Below are 16,180 nucleotides of genomic sequence, written 5' to 3'. Positions count from 1 at the left end.
TCCTCTGGAAGTATTCAAAGTGGAATGAGGTATGACATACCTCATTGGGTATGTCCCCCAAGGCCTTTGATGTCAGAAGGATATGATAAAGATGTTTCCACTAAGATGTCTTTTTTTACCGATTAACATAGCTTTTATACCGATTTAGGGGAGCCAGCAAGCTCTTCTGAATAAAAAATGGGGACATTTGCCTCAAAAGTTTGTCACTTAAGGAATGCAAAATTAAGAATTGCAGGACAGATTCAAGTGATGAGTTAGGCTGTACAGATTTATCAAGGCATGGTCGTTTTCCAGTAGGCAGGTTTTTCTTGATGGTTTCAAGTTGTGTTATTTTTTAGTTTTAAGAGTATCCATAATAAATAGATAATTTTTTGGTGTCCACTGACCCCACCCACCATGGAGCCCTACAAGGGGATGCACTACAGTGCCTAAAGGGCATTGCAGTGACACCAGGGTTTCATAAGCACTATACCTGAACACCGGTGTCAGATATAATGTCCACAACACCCATTTTGGACGTCCTATGCTGGTACTCAGTTAACCTTGGCCCAAATGGGCTACCCGATTGATCCTGACAAGAAACCTGAGATACTACCATGGAATTGTTGAAGAATATCATTACAATTTTTCCCCTCAAGACAGACAGACTGCGAACCATTGTCTGGTGTACAGCAAGGAATTTGAGAATGTTTATATGAAAGGTAGACTGATCTTCCATCCAAATACCCTAAAACTTCTGACCTTGAAGATACACAATCCATCCCTGAAGAGATGCATCTGTGAACAGATGGATCTCAGGATAAGGTGGTGGAATGGGCATAACAACTTTAATGTTGTTCTGATCCAATCACCATTCACAACTGATGATGTTACTCATGAGTAATGAGATAGGATGATTGAAATGCATGACCCACTGGTTGCTCAGTGACCACTGATGGGGCCTCGTATATATTCATCTCAAAGGAATGAGAGGCTCAAGAGATACCTCCCAAATCGAGAGAAACATCTGCACAGTAGGAGAAAGAGACATAAATGAAAGCCTGATGGCCCTATCCATGGCTTGAAGACTGATGAGTGTTGGTTGAGCATGACTTAAGTGAATATTGAAAAACACACCCAGGTGGGTGAGATATTGCAGTGGTGACTGACTGGATTTCTCCAGTCTGACAAGGTAGCCTGCTTTTATGGCTTCTGATAAGAGAATCTGAGAGTTGTTCTACTAAATGACAAGATGGTAGCAGAAAGAACCAGTCATCCATATAATAATGTGTGCACAGGCCCAAGGAATGCAGGTGAAGAGAAAAAGCTAGAACAACTCTGCAGAAGACAAAGTGCTGATGCAAGACCAAAAAACAGAGCCCTGAACTGCAGCACCTGAGCCTTAAGCACAATTATGAGAAATCTGCAGGAAGATGGAGATAAGCACTGGTAACACCAAATATGGTCATCCAGAGCCTTGGCACAAAGTGCCATCAAAGGTTGAGAAAAAAATCTAAAAATTGTTTGAGCTGAGACAGTTCAATGATATGATGTCAATCTCCAAAATATTGAATAAAAAGTGTAAAACATTTTGCACTGTTAGCCATAAAAAAGTGGAAAACTAAAAAAAACAACAACAAAAATCATTGTTGCATAATCTGGGATACAGAATTGGTCTGGCAATACATTAGTTGGACCTGACGATATTCATTAGGAGATGCTGCACCATCTCTCTCCTGCCTCTCTTGCTATTCTTCTGGCTGTTTTTAACCAGATCTGGCAGGAGAATGTTTTTCCTGATGCTTGGCATCATGGTATTGCCCTCCCTTTTCCTGAGCTTGGGAAGGATCCCAAAATTCCTTCAAATTACTGTCCAATTACTTTGATGAGATATCTTTGTAAGATCTTTTAGAGGATGGTTAATGCTTATTTTGTCTGGTTCCTTGAATCAAACAATCTTCTCTAGCCCACCCAGAGTGGGTTCCAATGACAGTACTCCACCATGGACCACCTGATTCAACTTGAAATATCAGTCATGGAAGCCTTTCTCAAGCAATAACATTTTGTTTCTCTATTTTTTTACTTTGAGAAAGTTTTTAATATAACATGGAGGTATGGCATCTTACGAGACCTCCACTGTTTAAGTAGGTAAAGGAGCTCATTAATTAATCAGGTTAAATTATCAAACATTTCTTTAGCACATAATTTCTCTATTTTTAAAAGATGAAATTTTCTTGGCTTTAAACTCATCAAAAGCATAAAATTTTGACTGAAAATAAATCTATAGATAACTATTTAAAATAGTTAGTCCTCAAAAAGGATAATTTTTAGCACTATTCCGCAATACATTTATTTGTAACGAGTAAAAGGCAAATTCACCTACAAAGACCTGAATTCTAGTGCACACAACAAATCTACAACTTAATGTTTACATTGCTTTGTACACAAGAAATATATGTCTGTATTCAGTTACCTAACAATGGTGATGACATCCACAGTGTGAAGATATCTCGAGCCTGATGAGGAAGGGCTATATCTTGATCGTCATCAAAGATCAATTCCAATAACTCTTGGGTAGTTACCTGAAAGCCACTTTCTGCCTCAACACACAAACACACTTTGTTCATGAGGAAAATACAAACGTCCTGTTCTACATAAAAAGAAGCAAAACAGTTATAACATATATATATAAGAAAAATTACAAATATTACAGTGGTGACAAACAGGTTTCAACTTAAGGTTTGTATTACATTCAATTTATCTAAAGCCCCATTAATCTAAAATATTTCGACTATTATCTGTACCAATAATTTATCAAATATAGTTGTTCTATATATATATATACATGTATATGTTATATAGTTATTTATGGTATATATATCTCTATACAATGAAAGGCAACTAATTATGGTACCATTACTGTACAATGACTAATCATGTGTAACAACTAATGTTAAAGTTTAGTGTCTATTTACTATAAATTGCTTTTCACATATGCTCACAACTGTATAACAAATTATTTAACTGAAAAATAAAGTTAGCAATTTAAACTATGAATTTAAGTTAATAATCATGTACAACATATTACACTGGTACCTCGGTTCTCAAACGACTCCCTTCTTGAACAATTCAGTTTTCGAACATATTGTTTGAGAAAAAAATGTCTCGGTTGTCGAACATAAACTCGGTTCCCAAACCAAGCTGTCATGGCCCAAGCCCCCAAAATAACTCGACTGATGACCCGAACAACACTACAACCATTTTCGGCTCACACCAAGCTTGCCCAAAACATTTTACCCGCACCTGTAGCTCAGTCCACAACCCCGCTAAAATCTGCTGTGAACGTTCTCTTTTTTTTGTTGATGTTTTTCTAAATATTCTGATTAAATAAGCCACCATGGGGTCAAAGAAGGATAATGAAAGCAGCAAACCAAAAAGAAAAGTTGTTAGAGCCACAATAAAGATGAAAAAAGATCTCATAGCGAAGTATGAGAGTGGTGTTCGCGTGTCTGACCTTGCTACACAGTTTGGTATGGAGAAGTCTACAGTCTGCACCATACTGAAAAATAAAGAGGTCATCAAAAGAGCTGATGTTGCAAAAGGAGTGACAATGCTTACGAAACAAAAATCACAAACAAAGGAAGAAGTAGAAAATCTGTTGTTGATTTGGGTAAATGAAAAACAGTTAACTGGTGACAGCATTTCTGTGACCATCATTTGTGAGAAAGCAAAGCAGTTGCATGTTGACCTCCTGAAAAACACCCGGAAACAAGTGCCGACACAAGTGATGCTTTAAGGCTAGTAGAGGGTGGTTTGAAAAATTTAGGAAGAGAAGTGACATACATAGTGTGGTGAGACATGGGGAGGGTTCCAGGCAGAAACAAACCTCATTAGACAAGTATTTAGTGAGAAATAGGTCCATTGATTCTCAAGCAGGTTGTAACGATGCAAAGAGACAGAAAAGAGAAAGAACCACAGAAGGAGAGTTACCTGACGTTTTTATTGAAGGTGACTCCCCTTCCAAACAATAATAACTCTCCTACTCTCCACGTTCCTCACCACCTTTCACTTACACCATCAGCTCTCCTCAGCACAGGTAAAGTGCAGTTAAATTTTCATTTATTGTTTTTTTATTGTGTTTATAGTTTTTGTGGTTGACTTTATGCATGTAAGTATTATTATACAGATATAAATAAGCAATATTTTTACTTAAAATGCTTCATAATTCATAATATATAATTTTTGGATGTCTGTAACAGATTAATTTAATTTACAGTATTTCTTATGGGAAAAATTGATTCAGTTTTCAAACATCCTTATGGAACAGATTAAGTTCGAGAACCAAGGTACCACTGTATTTATATAACCTACTGAAAGGCCAGCACACGATAAAGAATATACTTAATCTAATTATAACAATAACTGAATAACAGTTTTTATAATAATATTATCTGAAATTAAAGGTTATTCTACATACTTTGTGCCCTGTAAGAAATGAAGTTAGTATTATTCAATTACAGGCTTCTCTTGGGACATAATCATTAGACATTTGTTACAGTACACACAAGTATCTTATATTAATAGCAGAAATGCCAACCATTACGATTTGAGTGTAATCATTATGATTTTGGTGTATACATTACGACTATACGCTCAAACAACAAATATTATGACTTGTTGCAACTCCCAAATTATTAAATATTATATAGGCCTATTCAATAAAGTGATAAATTGTTCCCCCAGGGCTTGAAAGGGGTGAAAAGAAAATTTCTCGTGAGATACAAATAAATTTTGATAATAAATAAAAGACATAGTCCAAATGGCTACTTGCGATAATCATGTTTGTGCTTGAAATAATAAAAAACATTTGTATCTCCGACGTCTACCAATAGTTTGAGTGCGATGCTTCTCCATACTGGGTACGTGGGAGAATCCATAGTTACGTCATCAATGCTTGTCAGCCAATCAGCACTTGTGTAGATTGGTAATTCTCGTTTTATAAGTGGCATAGAAACACCAATGCGATCGTTCACGAGATGGAAAAAAAGAGGCCTCGTTCACGAGATTGTCTTGTTTCTGGCAAATCTAAAAGGGCTAAAACTGTGAATCAAAAATTTAGGAAAGAGTATAGGTCGAAATATCCAGTCATTGCATCAAAAGGCAGTGACAGTTATGCGTTTTGTACAGTTTGTCACATCAATTTTTCTAATGGTGCATGACGAGATAAACGATTATTCCAGACATACAAAATCAGCATCTCACCAACAAAATGCTGAGGTGAAGACAAAAACAACACAGATAACGACATTTATGAGTAAGAATTCAGAATATGAAACCATAAATGCAGAAGTGATGTTCACGCAATTCATCAGTGCTCATAATTTACCCCTAGCTGTAGCAGATCATGCAAAACATCTATTCAGAAAAATGTTCCCAAACTCTGATATAGCAAAAAAATATGGCTGTACTAGAACCAAAACTACAGCCATTGTACAAATGTTGGGTTGTGAAGATGACAAAATGATTTCAAGCATACTTAACAGTGTTTACAGTTTAGCCACAGATGGATCCATAGACATGGATGACTCAAAACTGTATCCAGTGGTTGTACGATATCTGTACGGGCTCTGTCTACAGTCATTACACTCAGTCATTTGAAATAGTTGGCATCTTTGTTATTAGTAACTTAATAATTACCTACTTAAATTTTGTGCAATCACCTTATTTAAGCCTAACCTACAGTGTACGATGTAGCTCAACAGTCACATGATACTGGACGGGTGAGGTGTTTATTACTGACTTGTTTATGACACACATTTATGTTAACCACAGTAAAAATTATAACAAAGACTGAATTATAACACGTAAGTACTTAACTGCTGAGTTATGTAAGGAGAAATTATGTTTCTTCATTAGTATGTCTTTTTTTTTTATCAGTACTGCTTAAACAGATGATATCATGCAAGTGACAATCTATAAATGTCTGTTGGGTTTGCTGCTTTGCATATGAATGTCATTTGTCCAGAGTTTATTTACTATCTTGTGTAACTTGACAATGTATATGTAAGCAGTCTTTGGAATTATTCAGTGTGTTTTATGTAGTAGTCAAGGCTGTTGTAGACAATGTAATTGTAATGTTAAGGAACTAGATCAATACAACTATACAAAAAATATTAACATTTTCATAAATAAAATCTCTTAAAATGAGCAAGTTAAACTTGTAGCCTAAAACACACCCACTGTCTTTTGTTTTCTAAGTAATATAATTGTATATTGTAAATTCTGTCACCTTTCTTCAGCCACATCACAAAATGATCTGTTGTCCCATCAACATTAAGCAGATATATATAAAACACCAGGTAGGGCACGTACATGGTTCCTGACAGAGTTATAATTTCTTATCATATATTTACTGTTTACAGATTTAAAAATAGAGAATCTACGTAAATAATATGTTTGCATTTGTCTGCCTGAATCTTTTCTAACACATTTCTTGATCAAACACTACAAATTTCATATCATTATAAAAGTATTTGCCCAAGCAGTCTGTATTTGCATATTGATTTTTTCCATTCATAATCACCTAAGGAGATTTTATTTCCTCAAACTTTTTAATGTGACATGTGTGTCATACAATGGCAAAGTGTTACTGTCATCACTTCATGGCCGGCTTCAATTTCAACAGTCATTATTTTAATTTGCAATATATTTCACACAAACGACATTTAACCTGTACGTAATTTCCTGAAAGAAATATGAACATTACACTAAATAATTCCTGGGATTTTTTTTTTTATAATTATTTATGCATTCAGACATTTCTGCACATTGTAGTGAGTTGTAGCTAATTTGACAATATTTTATTATAATTTAGGAAAAATATAAACTAAAGAACAAAGTTGTTTACCTCTAAGTAGTAACTCTTATTATGTGTCAGAAATGACATAATAAGAATCTCTAACCAAGCAAAGAAGGAATGTTTTAAATACTATTTCTATGCAGTGAACAAGCCTGTGTAATATTACTTAACATAATCATTCATTATTTTGTTGAATGTTAAGATTTTTCATAAAACATAACCATATTAACTATTTTAAAACTTGGGTTTGGTAAGATTTTGAATGTGTTTACTTCTAATTGCCTTTCCATAAATCATTAACTTGGTGTCAAAATTTATAATTTCTAAAAATATTTTTCTTCATGATAAAACAAATCAGTTTTCTTAAATTTTTCCCTTTTTCAATTTCCTCAGTTTTTCTTTCTTTCAGTATTGACCTTTCTTCACTAGAAAGATATCATTGATATCCTTGGACTTTCTGAATTCTCACAATGGAAGTACTTAACTAAATTTAATCAAACCAACAAGAAACATACTGAATAATATCTAATTTTGACCTTAAACATCCATATAACTTGACTGAACTATACTGTTATTTTCTATGTCTCAAGTTTCCTAAAATTTTGTTTTAAAACTAAAAATACTTTGTCTTAGAATTTCATTTTCTTTTTAAATGTGAATCAGTAAGTTTCATTTTATTCATCCATTCACTTTCAACTCGGTTACTATTCACTTCTTTTCATAATTTATTTCACTGACTGCAGTAGTAATCACTTTTAACTATAAATCAGAAACTAAAGCACCATAAAACTTACAGATTTATTGATGACCTACAACCTAATTTTCTGAAATGATATCAGGTTATACCAGGTAACAATATCTCTGTTAACTATATTATTGGTGAAGATCAATTTATATCTAATAAATACAGTTTTTGCAATAATTCAGAATATTTTATTGTCACCAAACATACTTTCCTTAAAACTAGGCTTACCTGATGCCTTGTCATAAAGAAAATTTCCCAAGCTTTCAAACATATAACTCACAATACATTTTAGGAAAAAAAAATCCCAGAACTGTAGTGTGTGGTCAAGTCTTCCCACTAGATTACACCATTACTCTCTGAAGGACTTATTCTCACGCCACTGTATTGACTGTATATTAGCATAAACTTATAATTTGTTCTACCTAATGGAATTTAAAATTTTCCTCTAGTTTTAGAAAGATGATTTTTGTTAGTAGTTGTTGATACCATGTGCTGTAAGAGTACAAAAATATGCTAATGAAAGTGTGTAATGACAAACAGAACAAAAATAGCATGAAAAATAAAACATAAATTATATTCTCAAGATATGAAAGTTACTTATCAAATATAAACCTTTGCTTTGGGACAGACATAAAAATTCTAAAATAATCAGTAAGTTTATTGTTTACAAGCAAGAATTCCTAGAGATTCATAGAAATGTACATCTGAATATTTTTCATTTTCTTTGCAGATTGCCCTAAAATAAATTTTGAAAAATGTAAAATAATCAGTCATAAAATCTTTGAGAATTACAAATTATTCAGTACAATTAAAATTACAAGCAGATGTGCACTCAACACCTGACAAATTCTCTTCAGTCTGGAATACCGATAAGCTCACCAGAATATATGTACTTTACTTTCCTTAAGAACTAAGAAATCTTAATAGCTTAAACTCCCCTTTATGTATGACTCAAATATACTGTTGATGAACTAAACAAATGACTGTATTTGACCACTTCACTATTTAAATATATGAGTAAATGAGGTAGTCTAGACCTTTAAGAGTTGTTTGTTTGTTTTGAATTTTGTGCAAAGCAACACAAGGGCTACCTGTGCTAGCTATCTCTAATTTAGGGTTGTAACACTAGAGGGAAAATAACTAGTCATCTTCACCCACCACCAACTATTGGGCTACTCTTTTACAAATGAATAGTGGGATTGATAATCACATTATAATAATTCCATTGCTGAAAAGGCAGGCATATTTAGCGTGACAGGGATTCGAACCTGCAAACCTCACAATAAGAGTCGAGTACCATAACCATCTGACCATGCCGTGCCTTAACAGTTGTAATAAAATTTTAAATTTATATGTGTATATTGATATATGTATTTCTTCAAAATTTGCTTCCCTTACTCAACTGTTTAAACAAAAGCTATCAAACTTTTCAGAGCTCACTCTTTACACAGTGAACAGCAATAACAACTACCTATTACAAAGTTATACTTACATAAGGAAATACTTACTTGTGACTTCTTGGATACCAGTGTAATCATTATTTTTCCACTCCTCCTCTGTGCATCTGTATTCAGGTGGATACCTTGGCACTGACTGATGTGCCCTTACAGGCTGTGGCTGTGTTGTGTGGTAACTTTGACTATGGCTATGTGATGGACTATAAAAACTCATTCCACCAAGTGGTACTTGTTGAGGAGGATGGTACGTCCCTCCATGAACATGCAGAGTTGTGATGTTTGTATGAGGAGAATAGGTGGCCCCTACAGGTATTGAATGGGGGTTTTGTGATGGATGATTGCCAGGGGCTCCATGAGTTTGAGTATTGTGTTGGATTTTATGATAGTTACTATGGTAGTTAATAGCTGTTGCAACAGGAGGTCGTCGATGAGGTAGTTCCCACTCTGGATCCTCAGCATACCTTGTAGTTCCTGCAACATGTGGTTAACAAAATTAATATTTGCTCATTTCTATTTCTTTTTTTCTGTTGTTTTAAGATAATAAAATTTATTATCAGAAATTAATTAGATGAAGTAAAACTCACGAGCAACAGGGTAGTCCCGCCTTTGGTAATCAATGGGAATGGTAGTGACATGGCGTGCATCAGAAAATCCATTATGAAAATCTGGCCTGTTCATTCTCAAATAATTTTCAAGATTAACTGCATTTCACATAGACCTATAATGCATGAAAACAAATTCAATCATTTATTTTATTTACTCTGCATACATATACAGTAATATATTTATTTTTCTTACATTTGGAAAGCAATAACTTAAACTATTTGTCAACAACACTGAATACAGACAATTAAAAAAACTACAAGTTATGTCATTTTCATTCAAAGAAGATCTCACAAAATCAGTAACAACATTAACAGTATTTTATAATTAAAATTTATTCTGATAAAATCAATGTCTTAACTACTGGTGAATATTTCCCATAAAATCAACAACAGCATGCACAGTAGTTTGTTACTTTAAATAATATTATACAAAAAAGCCCAAAATTATCATTCTTGTGTTAGAATTGGCCCATCCCAACTAACACACTGAGCCTTTTCTTGCATGTTACCATTTTATAGGATAACAATACTCATTGGAATGGAAACAAACATGGCAATAAAAAACTGTGCAAGTTGGGCTACAAGACATTAAAAATTACACAGTTGCATTTCTTTAGTTAGTTAATAATTAAATTTTGAAATAGGAAGGATAATTTTGGGCCACCCTGAACAGTCACTATGATACTTTCATTTGACATTAGCTACACACAGTTAAAACTGTAACAACTCAAACTCAAGTCCTTAATCTGACTCAGCATCCACTTAAACTTGACCCTTGGGGGGGGACCATCAAGTTTATCTAACAAATTTAATCAAAACTTAAATAAAGCATTTCCCTTATAAAGTACACATGTAAAAACTGAAAATAAAGGAAGAATCAACTTATGTCTTACATGTAGTAGTGTTGATTCTTTCCACATTATGTATTATTGACAATAAAATGGATCTGAAACAGGATTGTTTATTCCAAAGGAATTGTAAAAAGGACACTGATCTAAAACAAGAACTAGTGATCCTCGGTTTAAGTCCTAGTTCAAGAATAAATTTCTGAATGTTTATAAAGAACAATTTAGAAACTAATTAGTTTCAATCAGTTATATATCTGTCAGCAATATGAAAATGATCAACTAAATGACATTTCATTGGTATACATATAACAAAGAAAGTCATACAAAATAAAACACTTGTTTTTTTTCGAACACACCTTACTCTAATAAAAGATGAATATCAAACTTAGAATGCAAGTTAAAAATGAAAGAGATTATGGAACAACAATATTATGAGTGTTAGCACCATGTTGTCAACAGTAGTTACAATCAGATATGAAGTCTAAAATTTAAAACTGAACCTGCATCTACATCAGTCTAAATCAAGTTAATAATTTACATTTACTATGAACTAATTCTGCTAATTTTGTAAAAGAATGTATGAAACCCTCTTCTTGTGGTGGCACATTACATATAGAATTAAATTAAAGCATTTATTAAACAAGATGTCATAACAGAATACAGTGAGATACTTGTAATATTTGTCCTGGATAAAAAATAAATGTTTCACTTCTGTACAAGTATTATACCCCTTCAAGAAAGAGAGATGAAACAAATGTTCTCTAATCAAAAATATATTCAATATAAATATATTAAACATTATATATATAATTTGTAAACATTTTAAGAAGGCATATCTTATATATATATATATATATATTTATAGAGTGTGTGTGTGTGTGTGTTGTCTTATAGCAAAGTCACATTAGGCTATCTGCTGAGCCCACCGAGGGGAATCGAACCCCTGATTTTAGCGTTGTAAATCCGGAGACATACTGCTGTACTAGCGTGGGGCTTACAGAGTCAGCAGCAACTCTCAAATGACCATAGAAAACACACATTTTGCATATCAAATCACACTACAGAACGCAAATTTTTAGAATAATTCATCAAACTATTTTGCCTACTATTTTCACTAGCAGAATTACTAAGCAATAATTATTACTAATTTCGAAAAACATTACACGCATAAGACTTACAATTTCAATATAAAATTAACAAGAAATTACCGCTAAATGCACAGTGTACATGAAATTTCGGTCACACGTTTTTCACATCACTTACTTGATCGTTCTGAGTCAATTCATATGACTTGAGTTGAGATTCTAAATATAAGTCAGAATATGGGATTATAACTGGTAATTACTTCTCTTAAATCACTACTTAGGGTAAAGCGTAAGAGAATTACGAAAAAGGTAAGCATATACTATTATTTGTTTATAAACGCATTATCAATAAATTATTCAACAACAGTAGTTAAAAAGTGTCTACAAGTTTAAGGTTCACTATAGCTTCCTCCTTGTTTTTCAAAATGAAGTGAAAACAATAACCAAATATTAATTTATCTCACACTGACACATTCCAGCGTTACTATTACCATACGAACAGATATTGGAATCATACTGACATAGAAAAAAAAAAAGTTTACAACGCATGCGTGTCTTTGATCAAACCCCTTTTAGAGGTCGCTTTGCTGGTAAATCTTACTCCTCATCCGAATTGTATCCTTGTTGATACTGCTAGAACACTCTTCTGTCCAATTTTAAAGAGAAACCCAAAATGAACTAATATATTGATTTTTGCCAGTTATCTATCCAAAGTTAATAAAATAAAAACAGCATACTTCCTTCGAAGTGTTGTGGGTCTTTGTTAATTACTTCTTTAAAACATGGAATGTTTAGTCTCGTTTATGTCACAAGCACGTGTATTATCATCAACAAGATCGAAGGTAGACTAGAGGTTTGATAGCACATAGCTAAGTAAACTTCTCTCTATTTTTAAAATTTTTCATTGTAATTTATGAACTTCGTGCAAATTTACATAAGTAGTTAGGTGCTCATTCCCGTACCTGTCTTTGAAATGATAAACTAAACAGAAAGAAGTTTCTTAACAACACACCCGTTCCTCAAGGTTTCAGTTATGGCACAGCTGTCGATTCCTAATTCTCATGAATGAGTGAGAAAATTTAAAAAAAAAAAAAGTGTCCAGGGCAAAGCTCTGGTGGTGACACAAGGCAGGGAGGCAAAGATCTCAACCAAAAACTAATCTGGCATTTTTAGAGATTAAATGAAGGACTCTCATAGATTTTCAACATGTTTTTCAACTAGAAATGAAAGGAGGCTTATTCGCATAAAAGAGTTGTATTTCTTACTTAAAACGATGTTAATCATTTTGGATTCTTAAAAATTCACTGTCTGTACACTTACAGTCATGATGTTAAAAAAATAACAACATGCACATAGGTTCAAGAATGATAGTAATGAAATAAAAACCCTATAACCCGAACGCTTTCGAAATATTAACTTTAAATATAAAAAAAAGAGAAAATACTTGATCTTCAAGAATTTTTTCGAGAAATTCTTTTACCTGTGTGATGCTTTCCTATGATAACGCATTCGGAATTCTTTCGATATTACGCAGAACCTTAATATTTTGTTAGTTTGGATGGTTCAGATGTTGATGGACGGTCATATACCGATTCGCTTTCACTTATCTTGTTCGCTAGATTGACAACAAATAACAAGTGCTTGATTGTATGTGACAAGTCTTTTGACTGGTCAACAAGCAAAGAAAGAACCACTCTTTCGATGTGATAGACACGCATATCAACAATCTATTTTACACTGGTCCTGAACAACCCATTCCACACGTCCGAATTTCGAAGTAGACGACAAGAAACATTGCAACAGTTTTGCAAAGAAAAATAACATTTAGTATCACATGATTAAAAAGAAAGAAAGAAATGAAACGAGAATTATCAGAGACTTTTATCATTCAATCAAGAGAGCGTTATCTGTATTCAACATGCAAGAAAGTTGATAGGTATGTTGTGAAAAAAGTTATTACAGTGACATTCAATTAATTTAAAAAGCCTTTGTAATAACAAGTGTTGCTAGCATTCAGCTTAAAATTGGTTCTAGGACTTTAACGCCTTAAAACCTGAGTGGGACTGGTTCTGTGACCTAGTGGCGAGTATTTTTATAAGAAAAAACAACAAAATAATAAAACAATCATTGGTCATTCAAGCTAATGTTAATTTTAGAAACTATCTATACTGTAAAAACAAAGTGTAATTATTAGTACTTTTTACTGTAGTTACTTGAGGTTTTTAAGCTAAAAAACTTTCATTACAGGATTTATTAGTTAGTAGTATTCAGGCCCGTATGCAGCATGTTTGAAAAAAGGTTTTAATTTGAAATATCAAAAGTCAACACATATTGTACGAAGCACAATTAGCGTGCTATATGGATCTAGGCCAAACAGTTTGAAAACATGAAATATAACTTAAACAACTGCCTAGCTATTCATGTAAAAACTACAAATATAAGTTTGAGAAATAAGTAAAAATGTCTTGTAGCACATATATGTTACATTTCATAGTGCCATTTTTCACAAGCTTTATTATTGCTAAAACAATTGTCCTTGTTTTTGAAACAATCATCATTATTTCTTCCATATAGCTCCAAAGTGCTATGTCTTATCTCAGCTGTATGGACGAACACACCATCCAATTATGAAAGTTACAAAAGCTAATAATACAAACAGCAGAAAAAAAACAACACAGGAAAATATACGAAAGCGCCCTAAAAGAGCTAAGAAAACGCAAGGACACGAAACTCTGTAAATCCTATAAAAGTAGTTGTAAACTGTAGTTGTGTGTGTGTGTGTGTGTTTCGTATAGCAAAGCCACAAAGTACTATCTGTTCAGTCCACCGAGGGGAATCGAACGCCTGATTTCAGTGTTGTAAATCCGGAGACATATCGCTGTACGTGCGGGTGGCAAGTGTAGTTGTGGACACAAAGCATTATGAGAATGGTACCTTAAAATTATTGACAAGACCCGTCATGGCCAGGTGAGTTAAAGAACTCGATTCGTAATCTGAGGGTCGCGGGTTCGAATCCGCGTCACACCAAAAATGCTCGCCCTTTCAGCCGTGGGGACGTTATAATGTTACGATCAATCCCACTATTCGTTAGTAAAAGAGTAACTCAAGAGCTGGCGGCGGGTGGTGATGACTAGCTGCCTTCCCTCTAGTCTTACACTACTAAATTAGGGACAGCTAGCGTAGATATCCCTCGCGTAGCTTTGCGCTAAATTCAAAACCAAACACTGAAACTTCTGAAAAAGACTGAAGATAAAAACTGAATATACAAACTTAGTTGCAGTAAAATGTACATAGAACAAACAAAAAGGAAATTAAAAACAAGAATGAAATAACACCAGTTTCATATAAAACATGGTAATATATCACTCTCTACTTTAGCCAAACACTTCTGAAACTGACAATACTTATGACTGGAATAATGTAAAATTCTTTAGATAAGTACAAACTAACATAGAAAGAAACTTGAGAAAAAGTATTTGCATAATAAAAACACACCCTTATGTATAAACAGAGATGATGGGACAATCAACATGTCCGACTAGAAGACTTGTCCATCTTAAAAAATTTATATCTTGATCTGTCCCCCGCTGGGACAGCGATAAATCTTGGGATTTACAACGCTAAAATCAAAAGTTCGATTTCCCTCGGTGGACACATAAAAAAGATCGATGTGGCTTTAGTATTAAAAAAAACACAATATATTGATCTTGTTTTTCCAAAACGAATTCACCCATCAACGGCTGAAACTAAATAGTTAACAGACACTGCTGAATTTTCCCCCAACGATAGTAACACGTTTATCGATACTAGTTGACTGTAAACTAAAATAAATAATTATACGTATTTTTGTGCCAAAACACATTGTTTTTTTTTTTTTGCAGTTGTTACCCATAATAACTCAAATTGTAATTTATATGAAAGTCCATTAGACAAAAGTATAATTTTATTATTCATACGTCAAAGTTAGATACGTTATTCATTTCAAAACCGTACGATTAATAAAAACATTTGTAGATAACATTCGTAATGAAACAAAAATGCACTTTCAATTACATCATTTATTGATAGTGTTGGTTTGTTGAAATACAACTGCAGTGCGTCTAATCTATTGCATGATGACTGATTCACTTCAGGGAATGAGCTAATTGTTTCTATTTTGTTGTATGACCAAAAAGTTGTAGAAATTTCATAGTTACCTACTTTTTACAACATCTGTGTGTACAACACTCGTGGCTCTGTACTGTGTGACAACAATTCTGTTTGTGGTGTCTTTTCCCTGTTGTTTTATATCCGTGCTTTAAACTGTGTAATACATTTTAGAGCCAGTGGTTACGAAAATCCATTTTTTGTTTTGTGAATTTCGCACAAAGCCGTCCCTAATTTTACAGTGTAAGACTAGAGGGAAGGCAGCTAGTCATTACCACCCACCGCCAACTCTTGGGCTACTCTTTTACCAACGAATAGTGGAATTGACCTAACATTATAACGCCCCCACGGCTGAAAAGGCGAGCATGTTTGGCGCGACGGGGATACGAATCCGCGACCCTCAGATTACGAGTCGCACGCCTTAACATGCTTGGCCATGCCGGGCCAGTTGCATTG

At 33.7% G+C, this 16,180-nt stretch overlaps 1 protein-coding gene across 4 annotated transcripts in view; it reads right to left on the bottom strand.

Annotated features, from left to right (window-relative positions):
* The window catches only part of Bili (FERM domain-containing protein 8 Bili), a 53,723-nt gene extending 41,609 nt beyond the window's left edge, over nucleotides 1-12,114 (bottom strand). For 2 of the 4 annotated variants that reach the window (XR_013016041.1, XM_076462492.1), the window contains exons 1-4: nucleotides 11,757-12,114; nucleotides 9,625-9,758; nucleotides 9,092-9,511; nucleotides 2,453-2,629 (exon numbers count right to left, since the gene is read on the bottom strand). Coding sequence is in view for 3 of the 4 variants with exons in the window: in XM_076462492.1 (XP_076318607.1) it covers nucleotides 2,453-2,629; nucleotides 9,092-9,511; nucleotides 9,625-9,718 (691 nt within the window). In the remaining variant the exon portion in view is untranslated. The remainder of the gene's footprint in view (nucleotides 1-2,452; nucleotides 2,630-9,091; nucleotides 9,512-9,624; nucleotides 9,759-11,756) is intronic. The other 2 variants (XM_076462493.1, XM_076462494.1) reach the window with 2 other exon arrangements.
* Nucleotides 12,115-16,180: the final 4,066 nt, after the last annotated feature.

Source organism: Tachypleus tridentatus, chromosome 10 (assembly GCF_004210375.1).
Source record: "Tachypleus tridentatus isolate NWPU-2018 chromosome 10, ASM421037v1, whole genome shotgun sequence".
NCBI lineage: Eukaryota > Metazoa > Arthropoda > Merostomata > Xiphosura > Limulidae > Tachypleus > Tachypleus tridentatus.
The sequence above is the reverse complement of the archived record's forward strand: the minus strand, read 5'-3'. Positions and strand labels throughout refer to the sequence as shown.